The following is a 22331-nucleotide window of genomic DNA, read 5'->3' as shown; positions in this document are numbered from 1 at the left end:
CTCTGGGCATGTTGCTGGGACAAGCTGTTCCTCGGAGAGGGACATCATGCTTTGGGAAGGCGGAGGAGGGTCAGCAAAAAAAGCAGACCCTGAAAGAGATGTATTGACAACGGTGACAGCGGCAGCGGACTCAGGTGTGTCAGAGGCGATGCGGATGGCACAGGACAGGACAGGGTTCAGGTCCATTTCCATAGGGCCACTGTGAGTCCTTCTCAACCCGACGGCACGTAACAGCAACAACTGCACCGATGAGGAGGAGAGCTCTGGTGGTTTGGTGGTAAGGAGTGGGGCTGCCAGCCCAAAAGCACGAGGTTTGAACCCACCAGCTGCTCTGCAGGAGATGGGCCATCATCTCCTTCCATGCGATTTACTGCCTTTGAAAACCCTCTAACTGGTCAGCTCTGAGTCTGTTCCAACTTGCAGTCATAACAGCACCACCACCAGTGAGGGTCTCTGCGTTGATCCCTGTTGAACGAATCTCTCTCTCACAGCCCATGAAAACTTTTTAAATAAAATCTTGATTGTTAGATCAGCTTGGCGTTGCGCAGGGAGTGAACTGGAGCTGGTCAGCCCGGAGTTCGGACCCAGCCCTGCCATGCTCCAGCTCTGTGGTCGTGGGTGAGTCAGGTAGCCGCTTCATGGCCCGGCTTCCTGACCGACGCTGGGCGGTGCTGGCAAGAAGGGCTGCAGGGCTGTGTGTGGCAGTCCCTGGGTGGTGCACATTGTCAGCATGCTTGTCTGCTAACCAAAGGTTGGCAGTTCAAGTCCACCCAGGAGTTCATCGGGAAGAAAGGCCTGGAGAGCCACTTCCCAGAAATCAGCGCTTGGACGCTAAGGAGCAGAGTTCTACCCTGGTGCTCTTAGCGTCAGCATGAGTCCGTGGTGGTTCCCTGACAGCTAGAAACGGGAAGGGTCGCTGATACGGGGAGGCATTGCGTTTCTGAAGCACATACTTTATTTCTCATGTTTGCCCTGTGACAAGGTATGGCATAAGCAGCATTGGAAAGGAAGAGAGCAGGAATCTACTGGAAATTTTCTTTTAGCAGCAAACTGTGAAAGACTCGCTTCCACATATTACTCCCTAAAGCAGAGTAGATGCACGGCGAGAGGCTTGATGTTCTGATGCTCTGTTGGGGTCAGCATCTCCGAATCTGCCCCCAGGCTGCCTTCTGCCACGGGTACCTGACCCCAGACTGTAGAGGGAAAAGTGACTTAGAAGAGAATCTACCACACCAGCTCAGAAACTGGAGCATAGTATTAAAATCAGTGATGGGTTAGCACAAAAAGCTCCAAATCATACCTGGGTGTTTATCTCTTTAAAAGCGTGCTCACTAACACTACCCATTTTCGGCATTAATGCCATTTCCAGCGTTTGTCAGGTTTACAGGAAAAGAGGAGGAGGAGGAAGGATGAGAGAGTGAGAAAGGTTAGCACTCTGCAGTCTGTGTGCCCGGGGCTGGCTGTGGTCGGAGAGGCTGGAGGGGAAAAGAACAGTCTCTTCTCTGTCACCCCCACCAGAGACACTTAATTGCCAGCAAAGTGCTTAATAGGAAATAGACAGCCATTTGATGGTTATTCTTGCAAATCTAAAGATGAAAAATGGAAAGAAGTCACCACTTGGGGAGGGGGTAAATTTGCTGAGGGACACAGAACAAATTAGCAGACAATGCAGAAGCCAATCCAGTGGAGTGCTAATGGGAGGCGTGTAGATAATAACCCAGCCTACTGCCTGCAAGCCCATTCTCACCCACTGGGACCCCCATCAGGTTTCTGAGATTGTGAATCTTGATGGGAGGAAAGGGTCCATCTTTCTCCCTCAGAGTGGCTGGTAGACTTGAACCTCCGACCTTTTGGTTAGAAGCACAACACTGTGCCACCAGGGCTCCTTATAGAAGTAATGAGCCCTCGACAGGCTCAGGAGATCTCAGGTCTTCAGGGGATCTTTAAAGGGAGGAGTTGTGATTATATGTCCCTGGGAGGTGCAAATGGTTAACATGCTTCTGCCAGCCGGGAAGTCAGAGGTTCGTGCCCACCCAGAGATTCCTTAAGAGAATGATCCAGAAATCTGCTTCTAGAAGAGCGGTCATTATTGAAATCCCTGTGGAGCATGGTTTACTCTGGGACACTGCTGGCCTTCATGGCTCAGAATCAACTCTGCACTCTCTGGTCCTGGTGGACATTAGGCAGGCATGGAGAAGGGATGAGGGACCTCAAGGAAGACAGGACACAGGAGGACAGGAGGGGGCTAGGCCCTGGGCTGTTTTAGGGAGGGCAGGACCTTACAACAAAGAGCTCCTGATAGGACCACTTTCAGTCCATGATGGCAGCAAACCTCAGATATCTGAGGTTGTAACTCGTAACAGAGTAGGGAGCTCTGGTGGCTTAGTGGTAAGGAATTGTGCTGACAATCCAAAGGTACATGGTTCGAATCTACAAGCTGCTCTGCGGGAGAAAAATGGCTAGTCTCCTCCCATCTGATTCACTGCCTCTGAAGACCCACTGGAGGGTCAGCTTTGGGTCATTTCCAATTCGATGGCACACAGCAACAACAAATCTAAGTGGGTGGAGACTACCTCAGCTCTCTCTCACAAATCAACTGGTCAGTTCAAACTGCTGACCTTTCTATTAAGAGCCCAGTAGTTAACCTACTGCATGACCAGGGCTCCTTATCCTAATGGGACCGGATTCCTGATGCTCATCTCTGCCCTGATATAATCTCTTCTCTGCAGCCTCCCCTCCTCAGCAGAGGACAGCTCAGCTCAGACACCCTCCCCTGCCTCCTCCTGCTCCCCCACTTCCACAGCCACGCTCAGCTGGTGCTGTCGGCTTTGTCATGGAAACCTCAGCTCAGGCCCACAACTGCCACCCGGGCAAAGCCCAACCATCTCTGGGCTGGGTGACTCATCTCACCTTCTGATTGGTCTTTTAGCTTTGTTCCCTGAGACCTGTTTTCTCTGTAAGATATATTTTCCAAGAGGTAGAATAGTCTTTAGAATGTCATTAAAGCATGCCAGTCCCAAACTGACTGTCCTCTAGCTGTGTCCCACTGGACTGAGAGACTCCTCCTCCAAGCCCCAAGACAGATCTGGCCCCAGTCCAACTCTCAGACCCCCATCTCCTGCCATCCCACCCCAGTGGGGGCCACTCAAACCTGCCCACACTTTCTTAGGAAAATACTGTCCTCATCCCTACCCCAGGGCCTTTACACATGCTGTCCCCTAGGCCACACCTTTTCATGGAGAATCCCCCCCACTCTCAGTTTTCTGTTGCAGTGATAGCTCTTCCTTGACTCCCCTCTTTGACTTATCCCACTGCCCCCCACCCATCACCACCCACCTCCCTGATCACCAGCTCGTGCCAAAAACCGTTCAAGTGTCATCTCAGCAAGAGCAGGACCGTTGCCTGTCTCATTCACCACCGGCTGACCACTGCCTGGGGCAATGCCTGATGCTCATTACAAGTTGTTGTTGTTGTTGTTGTTGTTGTGTAGTTGTTGTTGTTGTGTGCCATCTAGTCAGACCTGATCCACTGACCTGTGGCTGACCCTCCAGAAGGCAGCAAATTGCCTGGGAGGAGATTGCTCACATCCTCCTGTAGAGTAGCTGGTGGATTTGAACTGTGTACCTTTGGGATTTCAGCATAGCTTCTTACCCCTTGGCCACCAGAGCTCCCTAAATGCAAATTAGTTGAGTGAAAAATACCTTATTAAACTGCTAACAGGTGGTAGTGTTAACTCTTCATAGAAGAATGGCCCATAGCTGGGGTCTTTAAGTATTATTATTATGTTTTCAATGTTGAATATTTAGCAGATTGACATCTGTAAGGCTGCCTTTGAACCACGTGAGAGAGAGAAAGACAGACAGACAGACAGACACAGAACATACAGACAGACAGAGAGATGATTCTGTTGTTAGTTGCTGGAAGGTGAATTGCAGTTCATAGTGATCCCATGGTTGTCAGATAACAACTTGCCCCAGAGAGATCCCAAGGCTTTGAGAAAGTAAACACATCACACACATAGGGCTGGGGTACAAACAGTGACCCTGCAAGCCTGGACTGCCCTCCTCTCCCTCCCCCAGCCCTTCCCCACCTGCCCTTTTGTATCCGAGGCTTGTAAGACAAATGTTCAGGGAATCCTCGAACCCCCAGGGGAACTGAGATTGACGGCGGCTGGTCCCCAGGAGAGTCAGCTGCTCTGCTGAGCATCAAAATGACCCTGTCAAGGTGCCCTGAGGGCAGGTGACCACGCCTGGGGGCAGGTGACCACGCCTGGGAGCAGGTGACCACGCCTGGGGGCAGGTGACCACGCCTGGGAGCAGGTGACCATGCCTGGGAGCAGGTGACCACGCCTGGGGGCAGGTGACCACGCCTGGGGGCAGGTGACCACACCTGGGAGCAGGTGACCACGCCTGGGGGCAGGTGACCACGCCTGCGGGCAGGTGACTATGGTCCTGCTGAGGTTCCAGCTCGGTCCCCGGCCAGCAGCGTGGACCGTCCCCTTGGTTCAGTTCCCAGCGCACAGAGCGGGGGTGCAGAGGGGGGCCCACCTTGGTGCTCCCCTGCCAGCTGGCATCCCAGACAGCCTTTCCTCATCCTTATCTGTCTGACCACCTTCGCCTCTTGCAAGGGGGCTGGGAGATGTGGCTGTGCGTGAGAGACAGCTCAGCAGGTTCGAGGACTGCATTTCTATTCTGCACTGGCCAAAAGAACAGAGGTGAATGTACTCCTGGAAGAAATCGTGATGACCGGGAAGAAAGCAGGAATTGATTCCCAAGCCTTCCAAAAGGCTCCCTCGGAGTAGACAGAGGCAGCATCCAAATGAGAAGCCCCACAGCGCCCCCTGCTGACAACTGGCCTTTGCCAAGTCCCTTCCCAGGGGTGATGTCTTTGTTCCCCAAGACAGATCATGCCCACGACAGAGTTGTGCAATAACTCTAGAAAGGGCTCAAGAAGAGAGGAGGGACCGCACACTCTAACCCCACCTTTCTCAATTAAGATCAGCAAGTCTCCCTCTGTGCCAAGGATAGAGGTGCCTCACTAGAAGAAAATACTTGACAGGTCCCAAAATATGTTAGCACAACTATTTTTAATCATAGTGGCTATTTGTAGCACAAAAGGACTCCTGGTATTGCCAAAACCTTCCTTTAAATAGCAAGTCCCATTGGACCATTCAAGTACTGATTTGCATACCATAAAGAACATCAAAACTTCTCGTGGAATACCAAGCGACTTTATCATCTGAAAACTAATTGGCAGCGAAGGGAAAGCAGATCTGAAATGCAGATTGGACAAGGAGTAAAAAAGGATTTTCTTTTCCCAAGTGTCATCGATCCCTCAGTTTGCAGTTACTACATACAATGCAGTTTCTCTGTACTCAAAAGCAAAGCAGCAAAGACATGGAATAAAGGTTCTGAGAATGTGTCCTTGAAGCTGTGTTAGAACAGCTGTCTGGCTCCAGAAACACGAAAATCGATGCAAGAGGGCACGACCCGGCAGGCCTAAATGAGTTTCCCTCTGGGTTTTGTTTAGTCTTGTTTTGTTTCGTTTCGTCAATGGATGGTTCCATTTTGCTCTTATCAGTGGGCTTGGGCAGAGCAGGAACTTGCACTTAACTCCACATACATCTGTTTCCTTTTGCCGTTAAAATCTGATTGCAGAAGAGAGGTGATTCTTGGGATTCTGGGTGAAAGGGAATTTTGCAGATTAGGGGAGCTGCCCAAGGGGGGCTGAGGTTCCTGGAGCACCTGAGTCAGGTACTGAGGGCAGGCCTGTTCCACCTGCTGGATACACTTAGGAGGCCACCTTCTTTTAGCAGGTCTCTTTTGAACTCCCACAGTGCGTCCCATCAGTCACTCCTGGGGGGAAAGATAGGCAATCTCCTAGGTAATTTATAGCCTCAGAAACCCACCGGGGAGTCAGCTAGGAGTTAAAACTTGAAAGCAGTGAGTTGGGCTGAGATGTTATTTTGTGCATGCTTCTGGCCACCAGGGGTAGAGCCATAGAGCAAAGAAAAAGGCAGGTTCCTTGACCTTGTGGGGTTTACACTGTCCTTCAAGGAGCCCTTGGGATAGAGCCGTTCAGCACTTGGCTGTTAAATGTAAGGTCAGCGGTTCTAACCCACCAGCTACTTTGTGGGGGAAAAAGATACGTCTGCTTCTGCAAAGATTCATAGACTTGGAAACCCTAGAGGGTTCTGTTCTGCCCTTTAGGGGGTCAACTGCGAGTTGGAATTGACTCTGGGGCAATGAGTTTGGTGTATTGGCAGTTTTGAGTTTTTGGTTTGTTTTTTTTTTTAATTTGGGGCCAGACAACAGACTATAGCAAAGTCGATTTCCCTGTGGATTGCAGCATGGTGAGTGCTCCGGACATAAGCACTGCTGGGGCAGGAAGAGAGAAAAGCCGCAAGGTCTGAGCCCTGGAGGGGGCCTGGTGCCCAGAGTTTGGGAAGAGAAGAAGGAACCAGCTAAGAAGTAGCCAGAGAGGGTTGCTGGGGTGCTTGAACCCACAAGAGAAGGGGAATGAAGAGGGAGTGGACAGCGCCGCCTAGTGCTGCTTCAGTGACGAAGACGGACACTGGGAACGGCCACTAGATATGCAGTGCACTTTCTCAAAGCCAGGCTGTGGACTGATGGGCAGAATGGCAGGCGGGGAGCTGGGCCCAGCAGGACACACACAGTCAGGGCACAGTGGCTGGTGGCTCTTGCCCCATGTTTCCCGGCCTCTCCCTGCAGCCGATCCACCATCTTCGTGCGGCTCCACACCAACGGGAACCAGGAGCTGCAGTACCAGCCCGGGGACCACCTGGGGGTCTTCCCCGGCAACCACGAGGACCTGGTGAACGCCCTGGTCGAGCGGCTGACAGATGCCCCGCCGGCCAACCAGCTGGTGAAGGTGGAGATGCTGGAGGAACGCAACACGGCTCTGGGTAACTCCTGGGAGGGTCTTTCCTTCCTGTGGGGAGAGGGACCCCCAAGACATCAAGAGGGCAGGGGAGCGGGTCTTCCCATTCCCCAGGCAGGAGAGGAGCGGGTGTCCATCACTCCAGCTCATGAGATTGAAGGCTTGCCCTTTCTCATGGCTGAACAACCTTGACCCAGCTGGCCAAGCATATGGCTGTGGTGCCAGGACACTGGTGCTTACTCCTGCAGGTAGGGGGCTCCCATCTCCCTTCAACTGTGTCCTCAGCTTTAAATTGATTTGCGCAATAGCCACGCTGCTAGCTTGCTTCATCAGCACCACCCCACGGACGGTCAGTGCAGTCCGGCCTTTCCCTTCCTGGTATCCCAAAGTGCTGCAGGAGTCCCACTAGGACTGAAGCCACGATGCTGACCTCAGTGGAGCACGTTCCAGCGTGTCTAAGTAATCAGCCATGACATTGATCTTGAAGTGCTTTCAGAGGCCCCGGCTTCATCTCAGCAGGCACCATGAGCTCAGGCAGTAGGGGTTCAGGGCAGTGCAGTGGCCTCACGAGACAGCCTGGGACCCGGTGATGGTTCACCCACAGTCAGAGTAGACTGTGGAAAGCCCTTAAGAAGACCTTATTTTGGAAAGACACATCTCTCTCCCCAGCCACTTTGCCCTCCACTGTTGGAACTGAGCTTTTTATCTTGGGTTGAACCTTGACCATCAAGTAGAGGCCACAGCAGATAAAGATACCACAGAGTCCATGCAGTGTATTACCTAGAATGGGGTCCACAGTCAGACAGCTGTGTGACTCTAAGCCAATTCCTTCACCTCTCTGTGCCTCTCTGTGCTTCCATCTTTGTCATCTGGAGCATGAGGGTACCCCCCACAGAGGGTTGTTGCGAGGGTTCAACATGTTAACAATATAATGTGCTGAGGTTAGGACTTGATGTGTAGAAAGCACTAGCTAAGTGTTGGAGTCTCCCAGTAGCACAACTGGTTAAGCCCTTCACTGCTAGCCGTAAGGTTAGTGGCTTGAACCCACTAAAGTACCTCGGAAAAAAGGCCTGGCAACCCACTTTCCAGTGGTTACAGCCTTGGATGCACCACTAGGGTGTCCTTGAGTTGGAAGTGGCTCGGAAGTAATCATTGACAGACAGCTACCAGGCACCTTTGTCACTTTGAAACTCTAGAGTCCTTCTCCCATTGGCACCACGGGCATGAGGTGTCATAGACAGACAGGGTCAGAATGGACTCCTGTGCTGTGTCCTCTTGGCTCAAGGTGAGAACGCCAGTGGAATGCCACTTGTTATTTTTTTTAAGAACTTTATTAGAGAAAATGCTTTGCAAAAGGAGACATGGAGGAGTAAGATGCTGCTATTCCGTGGCTCCTTGAACAAAGGGGGTAGTAAACCTCACAGAAGCTGATTGCCCGTCTGTCACGGAGCCCCTGGTGGATTCAAACCACACACCTTTGAGCTGGCAGTGCACTTCCTTACCACTAAGCTACCAGAGCTCTGCCTTTTGCTACCTTGATGTCCATTCTCCTCTTTTCATCTTGCTCTTCCCCTCCCCACCCCCATTTTCAGTCTACCTGATTACACACACACAGAGTAATCACATCTCCGAGGATGGGCACTGAGCGTGGGAAGTGGAGAGCTGAGTGGCCACTAGGCCCTGAAACAGCCCCACTCGGCAGCACCCCCTCTGCACTGGGAGCCGCTTGGGCTCCCCACCCTGTACTCAAGCCCTTGGGGCTCAGGTCCCCGTGTCCACTGTGCCTCCACAGGCGTCATCAGTAACTGGACGGATGAGCACCGGCTCCCGCCCTGCACCGTCTTCCAGGCCTTCAAGTACTACCTGGACATCACCACACCGCCAACGCCCTTGCAACTACAGCAGTTCGCCTCCCTGGCCACCCGTGAGAAGGAGAAGCAACGCCTGCTGGTGCTCAGCAAGGTGGGTGCCTGGGCCTCACACACCTTTAAAAAGAAAGTGGCTCAGTTCCCTTAACTCCTAGTGACCTAACGTGTATCAGAGAACTGCACTCCTCAGGGTTGACAATGGCCATGACCTTGCAGAATCAATCATCAGGCCTCTGAATGAATTCAGACCACTAACCTTCCAGTTAGTGACTCTGCACATTACCCACTGGTGCCAAGCAGAGACTCCTCCGTCCAGTCCGTGGAGGGCTTCCTCCAGCTCAGTGAGGTCGATTGACAGGGACTCCAGCGACGGACTCGAGTACAGTAGAGCTTGTGAGGGTGGTGCAGGATGGCACAGTTTTGCTTTGTTTATACACAGGGTCAAGTCACGAGTCAGACTTGAGACAAGGGTGCCCTTTACCTCCTGTTCTCATTGCTGTGTGTCACTGAGTCGGAACCAACCCATAACTGACCTTCCAGCCGGTTTTCAGAAGGACCCTCTGGTGGCCTCAGTGGTAAGAAGCTGCACCTCAATCCCAAAGGCACAAGGTTCGAGTCCACCAGTGGCTCCGTGAGAGAAGGCTGGGCAATCTTTACTGCTTCTGAAAACCCACTGGAGGGTCAGCTGTGAGTTGGTTCGGACGATAATATACAACAGCAACAACAACAGCTGGTTTTCAGAGGCAGTGAGTGGCTCGTTCAGGAGGAGACTGCCCGTCTTTACCTCGTAACCTTCGGACAGTTATTCCAGCAGTTCTCTGGTAGGTGGCAGTCTTGAGGAAGAGGACCTTTGTTTCCTTTGCCAGAGCTGACCATTTGCTGTCCTGACCACCACCCTTTATTCTAAAACCCAACAGAATGGCAGTAACATCCCACCCACCCTCCACCTCGCCTGAAGTCTTGAACTGTCTGGCCACATTGACAACTGCTATTCTAATTTTTTTTTTCTTTCCTTCCTTCCTTTGAAACCTTGAATCTCCCTTTAGCTCCACCTTGGCTTATGCTTAGAAGGAAAAAAAAAGAAAGAAAATCGAGCGAATTCCCACAGTCCCATAGCTTAAATATGGGGTCTTTTCTGATCCAGAAGACTGTTAGAATCAGGAAGCCTCAGACGGCAGAATGAACAAATGAACCAAACATACTTTCGACCACGCTTGATTAGAAACAAAAGATTTGTTTGTCCCGACCTGCTGCAAAGCATTTCCCAGTAAAAATTCTAATCATGAGGCTCATGCAGGCTTCTCCCTGTGGAGGCTTCGTCCCGGTAAGAAAGCCCCAAGCAAAGAGTGGTTTAACTGTCTTATGATTTGTGAGAAAGGGGATTGAAATGTTGGGCAGCAAGGAAAAAAAAGAAAGAAAGAAAACAGAAACATTTCCGGAGTTGCGAGTTGCTCAGGCCGCACTGGAGATCTGTACCAGGAGGGGGTTTCAGCTGTCCTCTGTCCCTCTCCTTGGTGCAGGGCTTGCAGGAGTACGAGGAATGGAAATGGAGCAAGAACCCGACCATCGTGGAGGTGCTGGAGGAATTCCCGTCCATCCAGATGCCCGCCACCCTGCTCCTGACCCAGCTGTCCCTCCTGCAGCCCCGCTACTACTCCATCAGCTCCTCCCCAGACATGTACCCGGACGAGGTGCACCTCACCGTGGCCATCGTCTCCTACCGCACCCGAGGTGGGCACACGCCTCAGAGGGCCTCCGGGTCCACATTGCCCCTAAGGGAACTCCGCGGGTCGGCCACGTCTACGGCCTGCAGGCCAAATCCCAGATCCCTGGCAAGAGAGAGATCCAGCCTCAAAACCAGAGACAGATCAGGCAACCTGTCCCCATAGGCAGGGCCAGTGCTGTGCAAAATTAGGAAAGAGGCCAGCTGCAGTTGGAAGGCTCAGCCACGTCACACTCTCCAACTCCTGTGACTCCCAGAAGGCAGCTAGAACATGCCAGCACCCCCATTCCTTTAGAGGAGCTCTCTGCTGTGTGATGTCACATTAGTGGGACTCCAGCCTCTGCTCTGTGTTTTCCCTTCATGACAAAGCCATTTAAATGTGGGTCCCAGGTGAGATCACATTGACCAAGACCAGCTCAGAGAGCCACATGGTCACCCAGCAAGTCCATTTTCCTTTTCCCTTTCAAAACAAGGGCAGTGGTCAGTGGATTGTCCCCAAAGCTTGGCATTGGCCCTGTGTGCTTTCTGCATTGGAGGGAGAAGGAGATCAGTGATGGGGGCAAGGGTGGAGGCAGCAGCCCGGCCAGACCCCCTTGGTTGTTTTGCTAGATGGAGAAGGACCAATTCACCACGGCGTGTGCTCCTCCTGGCTCAACCGGGTACAGGCTGACGAGGTGGTTCCTTGTTTCGTGAGAGGGTAAGTGGCAAAGGAAGAGACACAGACAGCTGCCCCCAGAGTGGATGCTGACATGGGGAGCTGGGGTGGACGGGCCATCTAGGAGGGTTGCTGTAGTGCTCTGAAGGTATGGCGGGATCAGGTGAGATGGATACCAGCTATCTGCATCACCCTAGGCTGTTAAGGAAACAGGATCATGGAACATTGCAAACTAAACAAATCCTCTAGTCAAATTCAATCTAACACATCACTGTGTATCAAGGACATATTCTTTTTGTTGTTGTTGATTGCCATCGAGTCAAGCACGACTCGTAGCGACTCTCTGAACAAAAGACCTAATGCCTTTCCGTAACTATCGTTGTTTCTCCAAGTTCATAGAGTTTCCAGAGGCCTGTGGTTTAAATAGATGCCACTCCTGCTCCCAAACCTGTTTTACTACCTGGAGCTCCACCAAGCACTGTCAACATTGAGAAACCTTTATGGTATTTGATACTCCAGTGCCAAGGTTCAGCATCACAGCAAACCCAGGTTACTTCATACAGAGCACATTGACAAAGATTGATGTGCCAAGTGGAAGAATGTTTCTCCAGATATAACAGCACTAGTCTCATTTAACAGTGGTTAAGTGTCAAGTTGAATAAGACTCATAGCGACCCTTGCACAAAAGACCTGAACTCTGTTCTGTAACTAACATCATCTCTGTACGTTTATAGTTTATAAAGTTTCCAAAGACATCTAGTTTATGAAGTGGATGCCACTCCTCCTTCCCAACCTGAATCAATCTGGAAGCTCCTCCAAACTGAGGACATCGATTAGGCTAGATGCTGGCGCTGTGGTGGGAAAGCCCTGCTGGCACAGTGGTTACGTACATGTCTGCTAATTGAAAGGTGGGGGATTCAAGCCCACCAGGCCCTCCACAGATCAAAGACATGGCTACTTCATTTCATAAAGATGGAAACCTCAAGTCTCCAAAACCCTACAGGGCACGTCTACTCTGTCCTGTAGGGTCACTGTGTATCAGGATTAACTCAGTGACAGTGGGTATGGGACGCCACACAGGAGAACCAGGCAGACCTGACCGCCGTGTGATTGACAGACCAACAGGAATTCTGTCCAGGTTCTACTGGCCACCCCCATCTGCCTGCAGTCTCATGGAGATGGGGAAGAGCTTATGACTCCCTTATCAAAGTAAACTGTGTGCCCCAAACTCAGTTTTACTGATCCATCTGAGCATAGGCCCGTCAGAAGTAGAACTTGTTGCCTTTGAGCCAGTTCCAATGCACAGCAGCCCTAAAGGAGGGAGTAGAGCTGACACATCCCCCCAAAGGGTTGCTGAGGCTGGAAATCTGTCAGAGTAGAATATCTGTTCTTTCTCCCATGAAATGACTGCTGGGTTTGAGCAACAAGCCTTTGGTTGGTACATGCTTTATCAACCAGTAATCACTCTTCTGATTAGTATCCTTAACCAATCACTGTTCCCAGTTGGTGAGGGTAGAATACTTAAAGGCCTGGTGCAAACACTATCCACATCAGTCACCTAGCTTCCTTCAAAAACAGCATCCTGGGCCTTACTCTTAGCTCATAGCCCCGGTATCTGTACTTCTGACACCCTGTCCTTACCCCAGGTGATGGCTTTGCACACTGGCCCTGATAAAGAGAGATCACACACAGTGGTTCTCAACTGGGAGAGTAGTGCCTCCGAGTAACACTGGACAATGTCTGGAGACATTTGAGGTGCTCACAGCTGAGGGCGCTGTTGATATCTAGGGGCTGGGGTTAAAACTCAACATCCTGCCACACACAGGGCGGCCCTCATGGCAATGTTGTGCCCATCCCCTGTGGACCAAAGTTGGATTACATCAGTCCCACCACCCCTCATGGAGCGTGGTGGGATAGTCAGGGTTGAAGGGCTCCAGTTCTTTAAATCCCCCAAGTCAGTAGGGCTCCCCCCTGAAAATGAGGCAGAGAACTGGAAACCCCATTGAGTAGGTGTTGGTCTACCTCAGGTTCACTTCTTGATCGGATTTGACTTAATGATTTCTCCCTCCCTTATGCAGAGCACCCAGCTTCCACCTGCCCCAAAATCCCCAAGTGCCCTGCATCCTGGTCGGCCCAGGCACCGGCATCGCCCCTTTCCGAAGCTTTTGGCAGCAGCGACAGTTTGATATCCAGCACAAAGGTGAGTCCACATCCAGCAGCCTTGAAATGGTCACCCAGGACCAGGGAGCCCCACTGGGTTCCGGCCGCCCTGTGAAATGATGATGTGGCCGCTCATTGATTGTCCATGGAGGGCGCTGCCCGCAGAGAGAGCAGCACAGGGAATGACTTGGTCCATAGGTAAAGTTCAGGGTATTATGGGATTTATTTGAACTCCGTGGCCAAACAAATCATAGCCACAGCACGTCTTAAGATCCTGACTTTCCATCCCCTGAGGATGTTTCTTTCACTGTTAAGGTACAATCTCTTCTTTAAACCTTCCTAGAGCCAAAGTTGGTAGACGTTGAGTCTTATCAAAGGGGGGAGGGGGTGTTGTGTGTATGTGGTTGTTCCCAAGGTAGTTTTACTCAAGAGCACACCTTGCTGTGTGAAACCCAGGACAAAGGGAAACCATGCCTTTACATGCATTTACTGAGGATGAAATAATTGCCAGGTCCTTGTTTAGACATGGGAATGGGGGTTGGGATAACGAAATTAACAAACAAGGGGGGGAAAAATCAAAACCAAAACCCGGCCTCCAGGAGGCTGTCATTCAAACAGAAGGTTGTTGTCATTCAAAAAAAAATGTTGTTATTGTTGTGTACCATCAAGTCAGAACCTACTGGCCCTCCAGCAGGTTTTCAGAGGCAGTAAATCACACTGGAGATTGTCCATCTTTCTCCCGCAGAGCAGCTGGTGGATTTGAACTATGTGCCTCTGTGTTGGCAGTGCAACTCCTTACAGCAAAGCCACCAGAGCTCCTTTCAAACAGAATAGCTACCATTTTTTTTAATAAAGACCTTTTCCCTTAACAACAAAGGTTCTAATTCTTTACATCACAATAATCATGTAAGGTAAGTTGTGGTAGTGAAGCAGAGATTGTTGTTGTTGTTAAGTGCCGTCAAGTTGACCATGACTCCTAGCAACCTTACAAGCATATACGAGCCTCCCCAGTGCCATCCTCATGACCTCCCACATGCCCTTTGTTAGAGTTACTGTGTCATCCATCCGATGGAGGGTCTTCTTGTCTTTCACTGACTCCCTTTTCCACCATAATGGCTTTTTTCCCCAAGAATTGATCCCCCCTGACAACATGCAAGAAGTATGTGAAATTTCACCAGCCTCACCTCTCAGAACAACCCTAGTTCTACTTTCTGCAAAACAGACTTGTTTGCAGCCCATGGAATATTCAGTACTCTTAGCCAACACCACAGTTCAAAGACATCAGTTATTCTGAAGTCTTTCTTATTCACTGTCCAATTTTCAGATGCATAGAAAGTAATTAAAAATGACATGAACTGCATCAGGCACACCTTAGTCTTTAAACTGACATCATTGCTCTTTAAACTGACATCATTACATTTTAGAGCGGTCTTGGAGAGCAGACGTTCCCAGTGCAGTATGTCTTTTTGAGGCATGGATGGGTTAAGTAAACGGCTCACCATCATAGAGTTGGGATTTATTTGTACTCGGACTGTCCAGTTCCAGAACTGGGTTCTTAGCACTAACCATTGATGAGGATGGCGAAGTAGCCAGAGTGTAGGGAAAAAAGACACCAAGCACACTAATGGCTTGCTAGAGACTGAACTGACTTCACTGAGTTCCTTCAGTGTGTGTGTATGTGTGAACTCCGTGGGTGGGAGCTGTGTGCGTGTCGTGTGTCGAGGTTACTCTGTGGGTGTGTACACACGCGCACATGCCCCCCTGCCTCCAGTGCTCATGTGTTCTCTCCACGGGGCACACCCTAAGGTCAAGGTTCCCTCCATCGCTGCTTTATTCACTAGCCAGCCACCCTCCCCCAAATCAAGCCATCAGTAACACAAGGTCTTCTTGGTCCCCAGGAATGAGTCCCTGCCCCATGGTCCTGGTCTTCGGCTGCCGGCAATCCAAGATAGACCACATCTACAAGGAGGAGACCCTCCAGGCCAAGAGCAAGGGGGTCTTCCGAGAGCTGTACACAGCCTACTCCCGGGAGCCAGAGAAACCAAAGGTAACCCCAGCCCCCCCATACACACGCACTCACACTTACATGCACAGCCTGCTACGAGGAACCACCACCCTCTCGTTGTTAGGTGCTGTCATCATGGCGTCCTCAGATACGGAGCAAACCCCATCTTCACCGTCATTTCCAGATCAGACTGTTGTCATCTGCAGGGTTCTCACTGCTTGGTTGTCAGAAGCAGATCTCCAGACCTTTCTTCCGGGTCTTAGTCTAGGATTTCTGCTGAATCTTTTTGGCAAATTAGCAGCACATAATCCTCCACAGACGGGCAAGAGTGGCTCGCTCACGATCCACCCACAGTCTCCCGCAGATGAGAATGATTCTTCCGTGTCACCCCGCCCTCTCCTTAAGCTTCCTGACTTCCCTTTCATGAAGCTGCTCTGGACTTTGGAAAGAACAGAAAACAGAGATTTCCATTTAAAGTCTTCTTTTTTTATTTTATTATTATTCGTGGGTGCGTGTACCCTCAAATCAGATCTGACTGGTACTGCCCCTCCTTTGGTAGAGCATCTGGTGGATTCAAACTGTGCATCTCTGGGATTGCACACTTGGCCACCAGAGCTTACCTCCATTTAAAGTCTTTAACAGCCAGTGAGAGCCATCAGCCAGTCAGAATGCGCAGACAGGCCTGGAGCTTGCTCCAGCCGGATCATGGGGGTCCAGCGGGATCCCAGGAATAGGGGCTGGGCAGCACTCTCAGAAGGTTAGGGCAGTGACCATTTGCCAATGTTTGAACAACTGCCCCAGCAGAATTGAATGCCAGCCCTGCCCAGGAGGCTGTTAAAGGCACCCGGGGGGCCGTACTGGACACCTCTTCTGCCCACTCCCAGCGTCCTGGTCCACCTGGCACTCCAGCCGTTGCCGCAGCAGCCAGCTCTGCACAAGTGGGACCTGACAGCCCCTCACCTGGCCCCTGGGCCTCACGGTGTCTGCCTGGCTCCCTCGGATCCCACATAGAATATGTACAGTGAGCCCCTAAACTAGAAGTGTGTGGGGATTAACACCCCTCAGAGTGACCACTGGGGAGAGACGAAGGTGGATAATGTCCCTCTTGTGTCCCCCAGGGAGAGATTGCAGGGTGCACTGTGCCCAGCTCCCCCCACCCCATCCCCAGGGACCCCTCAGCAGAGTTGAGCTGCTCACTTCCTAAAGTGAGAGGCAGACTCTCCATGCCTCTCCCCAGCCCCTCACTCCCCACCTCTGGGATCACATCCCAGAATAATCAAGCTGCTCAGGCTCCGCCTCTTTGAGGGGACCCTTCCTCACTGCCCTCCATCCCCCTCCCAACAGAAGTACGTGCAGGACATTCTGCAGGAACAGCTGGCAGAGGCCGTGTACCGAGCCCTAAAGGAGCAGGGCGGCCACATTTATGTCTGCGGGGACGTCACCATGGCCGCCGACGTCCTGAAAGCCATCCAGCGCATCCTGACCCAGCAGGGGAAGCTGTCGGCGGAGGACGCCGGCGTGTTCGTCAGCAGGCTGAGGGTGAGTGACCACACGGCTTCTCGAGTCACCTGTCCAACTCGTTTCCCGCCTGTCTGGATAACTAGGGGAGTCATAGGACATTCCTGCTCCCACCTTTCCGTTTTTCTAGGGGACTAGAGAATGCCGGTGGATCTCATTCACAGTAGAGAGAAGGGAGGCAGCCGGGGCATGGATTCGCGTATTAAGTACACAGTGGTGTATCCGAATCCTAAGGCAGTGGGCTTCTATGCAGGAGACCAGAGACATTCTTAACCCAGCTCTTCCTGTCCTCAGAACCAAGCCACAGTCTGCGCTGAGCAGTCAGGCAGGTGGGGCACTACACAAGGGGATCTGTCAAGAGGCTAAAAGGCACCTCCTTCCCGTCACTCCTGGCTGTGAACCTTGGCACGGAGCTGTGCCTACCCAGAAGGAGGGTGCCTCCTCCTAGTTTATACCAAGGCCCCTTAGCGCCTAGCAGCAGCTGGTAAGCCAAGTCAGGCTGTGCCCTAAATAGGAAAAGCTGAATCCCCGGCCGTTAGAAAGCTCCAGGGTGATCCTGTTCCTCCCCCTGCTCCCCTAACTAAGCAGTGATGAAATGCTTTTGCAGAGAAGCCGGTAGTGTGGGTTTGTTCTAAACACTAGTATAGACAAGGAACTTTGTAGTAGAAATACCCAGGGTCAGCAGAGAACTGTGGGGTCCCCTGTGCACTTGACCCCTTTGGTCTGACCTTTGGAAGGCGTGTCCACGGATTTCCAGAAGTCTGCAGAGTAAAGTGGCAAAGCCACCCCAAACAAGAATGAACCCATTGAGCAGTTGGGCAAAGTTCATCAGAACCGTCAGGACCTGGAAATGCCAGAACTGAACTCTGCGCCTCCTTGGGAACACGTAATCCCCAAACCCTGCCCCTCCAGGACTGGAACTTGTTCCTGCTGAATCATGGGGAGGCTCGGGGGGTCCCAGGAAAGGAATCAGGACAGCTGGAAGGGCCGGGGCAGCACCCCGAGGGTTTGCCAGTGTCTTAAGGACAAGGGCCACTGTAACAGGACAGAGAAGCATTCCCCCGGGTAATCGTCCTCCTCTGCCCTGTGAAGATATTCTGGACTGCCAATCCCTCAGTTCTGTCAAAATTTTCAGCACTTCAGAAACTCTCAGATGCCACAATGTTAAACGTCACTCGGGCTATTTCTTGAGGCCTCTGGAGGGGAAGTTCACCTCTCTTCTTATTTATGGTTTCTGGTCAAAGCTGAACAAGATGTCCATCTTTGGAGAAACTTAGGTGCACCCATGTTGGGCAGCCATGGGGAAGAACTTGCTGAGTGGGCACCCTGTCTCCTCCATTCTCTGATGGCCTTTAAGGGCTCTGGTGGTGGTGGCTGTTGTTAGGAACCTTCAAGTCAGCTCTGACTCCCAGGGACCCCTATGTACAATGGAACAAAACCTGGCCCAGTCCTGTGCCATCCCCAGAGCCTCTGCCATGCTTAATCGGGCCCATTGTAGAAGCCACTGCATCAGTCCATGTCATTCTGGGTTTTACTCTCTCCCGAACCAAGCATGATGTCCTTCTCCCAGGACTGGCCCTTCCTGACAACATGCCCAGAGTATACAGATCAAAGTTTCACCGTCCTTGTCTCTAAGGAGCACATTGGCTGCACTTCTTTCTTGTCAGATTTGTTTGTTCTTTTGCCAGTCCATGGTACATTCTATACTCTTGGCCAACACCACAGTTCAAAGCTATCAATACTTACTCACTTTTTCTTATTTGTTGTCTAACTTTCACATGAATTGGAAGCAACTGGGGGGAGAAAAAAATCATTATTTAGGTCAGGCACACCTTAGTCTTCAAAGTGATATCTTTGCTCTTTAGCATTTTTAAAAAGAGGTAAGTTTTCACACTAAACCTAGCAATCCTCAGATCTGAACTTGAAACTACAAGGAGGATGAAAGACAAGGGAGAAAGGTGAGACATCATCTCGCCCCACCATTTCTGACCTCAGTGGACAGGCCAACCCCAGAACAGCCCTATGCTCTGGAAAACAGAGGATGTTACTGGGACAGTCTGAGAGACAGAGATACCCCAGGGAATGCTGAGTTCGGCCTGGGCTCCTTAGAGACTGTTCAGGTGTATCTCCATCCGGGCATGACGTTGTCTAGAGTCCTCTAAACTCTTGTCCAGCACCTGAGGACTCTTCCTGGCTCCTTCTGTCCCCTAGGATGACAACCGGTACCATGAAGATATTTTCGGAGTCACCCTGCGTACATACGAAGTGACCAACCGCCTTAGATCCGAGTCCATTGCCTTCATTGAAGAGAGCAAAAAAGATACGGACGAGTAAGCTGGTTGCATCCTTCGGGCCGAGGGCGGGCAGTGTGTGACCTGGTTTCCCAGGACTCCCTTTTGGTTCACTGGTTCCCCCCGACCCTGTGGGCTCCTCTCAGTTGTCTCCGGGTCAGCAGAGCTTCAGCCTCACCTACTGACTTGTCAGGAGTAGATCCCAGCCCTGGACCTGCTGCCCTGGAAGTCCAGAGTGAGGGTACCGTGTTGCTGTTATGAGCCGTCGAGACGGAAGCAGCTCAGAGCTGCCCCTTCAGTGAGGTTTCAGAGGCTGTAAAGCACATGGGAGGAGTGTGCCTGTCTTTCTCCCTTGAAACACCTGGTGGATTCTAACTGGTTGCCTCTGGGTTGGCAGCAAAACCCCTAGTGGGTGCTTCAACAAGCTCTCCAGGGGCACCGAGGTGTGCGCGAGGGTGGGGACCCCTGCTTTGGGTGCCCACTTCCTCCTGGGCTACCACTTACTGGAAGGTTGGCTCTGGCCTCTGGAGAGTTGTATTCACACCCACGGCTCTAGGCTGTTACAGCCAAACCCTCATATGGGGCTTCTCCGTGGACACAAATTACAGCTAATGCTAGTTTTCTCAATTTAGCTCATCCCTCAGAAGGTTTGGAAAGCGTCTGACTCTCTCTACCTAAACCTTATCTTAACTCCCAGACACATGAGCCTCGAGGGTGGGAATATGGCTTGACGCCCACCCCACTCCACTGCTGCAGGATGTTAGCAAGGGCATCACCTTTCTGTCTGACAAAATTCAGTCGCCCGAGGCACTCACTTCATGCCCTGCCCTCCTCGTTGTCATAAAACCAGCCTCGCTGTGACATAGTCCCTGGGGAATTGCTCTGCTAACCCAAAGGCCACACACACACTCTGATGGTTCAAATCCACCAGCCACTTCCCAGGACAAAGGGGAGCAGTCTGTTTCTGTGCCGTTTACAGACAGCAGCAGTCTGCTGTGGGTGCGTTCGTCTGGCAACTCCATGTGTTACCACCACAGCTGGGCTCCTTGACGGGGTTTTCTTTATGGATCGCCAGGCCTTTCCGCTGCAGTGTCCCTGAGCAAGTTCTAATCTCCAGCCTTTCGATTAGCAGCTGAACACAAGCTGCTTGTACCGCCCAGGCCCTTGAAGACGACATGGCAGCCTCGAAAGTACATTTGTACATTCAAGTCATTGCCTTTGAGGTGACATATCCCTGGTTGTCACCGGGCACCTGTCCTGTCCCTCTCCCTTGCCAGTTGTGTCCCTGGCCTACCTCTCTAGTGCTGCTGTAACAGATGCCACAGTGAGTGGCTTTAACCAGCAGAATGTACCGTCTCACAGCTCAGGAGACGATCTGCAGGTCTAAACTCAGGGTGCTGGGGTGCTGGTGACCCGGGCTGTAGGGAGGGAGCCTTAGGGGATCAGTGGTAACGAGGTGCACTGCCAGCCCCCATGCACAGGGTTCAGATCCCCCAGCTGCTCCACGGGAGAAAGATGGACAGTCTCCTCCCGTGTGGTCAGCTGCCTCTGGAGGGTCACCTGAGGGGAGGGTTGACGCACTGGCTCACATGAGGACAGCAGTCTGTAGGGATTCATAGGGCTAAGTCCCAGGCTGTCTCGAATCCACCAATGAGACGGAGGAAAAAAAGATGGGCAGTCCCCTCTGATGAGTTTTAAACCCCATAGTTGGAAACCCCGTAGGAGGTCAGCTCTGAGTCGGTTCTAACTTGATGGTGAGGAGAGAGGCTGTGGTGAGAAGGGTGTGTCCACTCTAGAGGAAGGTCCTGGTGGCCTTCAGCATCCGCAGGATGTGATGGTGTTAAGGGGGTTGCATTTCACCCTTGAGCCTCTTAAAATTTTTTTTAAAAAAATCAGGTCACAGGTGATCGTTAGAATATGTCCACATACCTGTATTGAAAGGGACACAATCCATGCGTGCATTCCCTCACTCACTCATTCATTCCATAATGTGAACCCCGGCTCTGCAACAAGACCTGCCCAAGACATTCACTTACTCTGTCATTCATTTATTCATCCCATAAAACAAGCCCCAGCTCTGTACCAGCACTTGCTAAAGACATTCTCTCACTCGTTCATTCATCCTACAAGCTGAGCTCGAATCACTCATTGACTTATCCTGTAAGCCGCGTCCTATCCATCTAGTCACTCATTTATCCGTCCACAGTCCAGACTCTGTGCATTCACTCACTCGTTCATCCCACAAGACTCAGCTGTACATTAGATCCTGCCCAAGGCATTGGGACTCAAGTGGCAAGACGGGAGAGGTAAAGCTCCCAAAGCCCAACTTTACAGGGTCTCCTGAAGGAACCGGAACAGCCTTGCCCTGACCCTCCTAACCCCCTTTCACCTCTGCTCTGTCAGGGTTTTCCGCTCCTAACTGGACCCTGTGGTTGGACGATGGCAGGTGGGCCTCCTGCTGCTGCGGCCAGGGAGGCTGAGGCGCGTTTTCTCAGACACCGCTGAATCTTTTCTATGGGACTCCGCGTGACCTCGCTGCGCCTGGCCCCCTCCTCCGGGTTCCTGCCCCTCCTGGGCCTTCTTCGTTTCTCTCCTGAGTCCTCCTGCTGCAATGCAACAGCTTCATCATCCACAGTGGCTCTTACAACTGTTTCTGCCTCTGTCCACCCTGTAAGGGCACCTCACGGGCACACGGCCGTCGCTCGTGTTAGGGTTTGCGTCCTGGGGTCCCTCCCTGGACTGCCTGCAGGGACCGAGCCTGGGCGTTCTCTGAGTCCGTCCCTCAGCGTCTCTGCATTGGTCATGCGCGCATGTCCTGTTCTCTTGCTTGTGCTGGTGTTTCGTGGATGACCCTCGCTGTAGAGGGTCCTGCCCTGGCCCCATCACTAAGGGTCTGTGCCAGTGTGAGGGGCTCTGATCGTCCTGTTGTAAAGGACTCACGAAGGCCGTGAGGTGGGAAGAGGAGGGATGTCCTCTCTCCCAGTGGAGAGGAAGCACAGAATTGGGTGTTTTGAGGTGGGGACCACACTGGAAGAACAGCCCTCTCGTGGATCATGCCTCCCTGCTGGGATGTCTTAATTCGGCCTCATCCCAGTCAGTCCCATCCACAAAGCCCGGAATTCTCACCATCCGAGGGAACGTGCTAGAAATAAAATCCTCCTGCCTTTGCTACCGACCCACCAAGTGACCAGAAAAGTCATTTGGTCTCAGT

At 51.9% G+C, this 22331-nt stretch overlaps 1 protein-coding gene across 1 annotated transcript in view; it reads left to right on the top strand.

Moving 5' to 3' along the window:
* NOS1 (nitric oxide synthase 1 (neuronal)) overlaps positions 1-21550 on the top strand; it is a 130833-nt gene extending 109283 nt beyond the window's left edge. The window contains exons 21-29 of the mRNA XM_006890404.1: positions 6732-6925; positions 8693-8862; positions 10289-10499; positions 11101-11188; positions 13225-13346; positions 15205-15353; positions 16656-16850; positions 19041-19159; positions 21524-21550. Of these exons, the coding sequence (XP_006890466.1) occupies positions 6732-6925; positions 8693-8862; positions 10289-10499; positions 11101-11188; positions 13225-13346; positions 15205-15353; positions 16656-16850; positions 19041-19159; positions 21524-21539 (1264 nt within the window). The 3' untranslated portion in view covers positions 21540-21550. The remainder of the gene's footprint in view (positions 1-6731; positions 6926-8692; positions 8863-10288; positions 10500-11100; positions 11189-13224; positions 13347-15204; positions 15354-16655; positions 16851-19040; positions 19160-21523) is intronic.
* The last annotated feature ends 781 nt before the right edge of the window (positions 21551-22331 follow it).

The sequence above is a fragment of the Elephantulus edwardii genome, unplaced genomic scaffold (assembly GCF_000299155.1).
Source record: "Elephantulus edwardii isolate Elephantulus edwardi_28Jun2011 unplaced genomic scaffold, EleEdw1.0 scaffold00089, whole genome shotgun sequence".
In the NCBI taxonomy this organism is placed as follows: Eukaryota; Metazoa; Chordata; class Mammalia; order Macroscelidea; family Macroscelididae; genus Elephantulus; species Elephantulus edwardii.
This window is presented reverse-complemented; position numbering and strand designations above follow the sequence as displayed.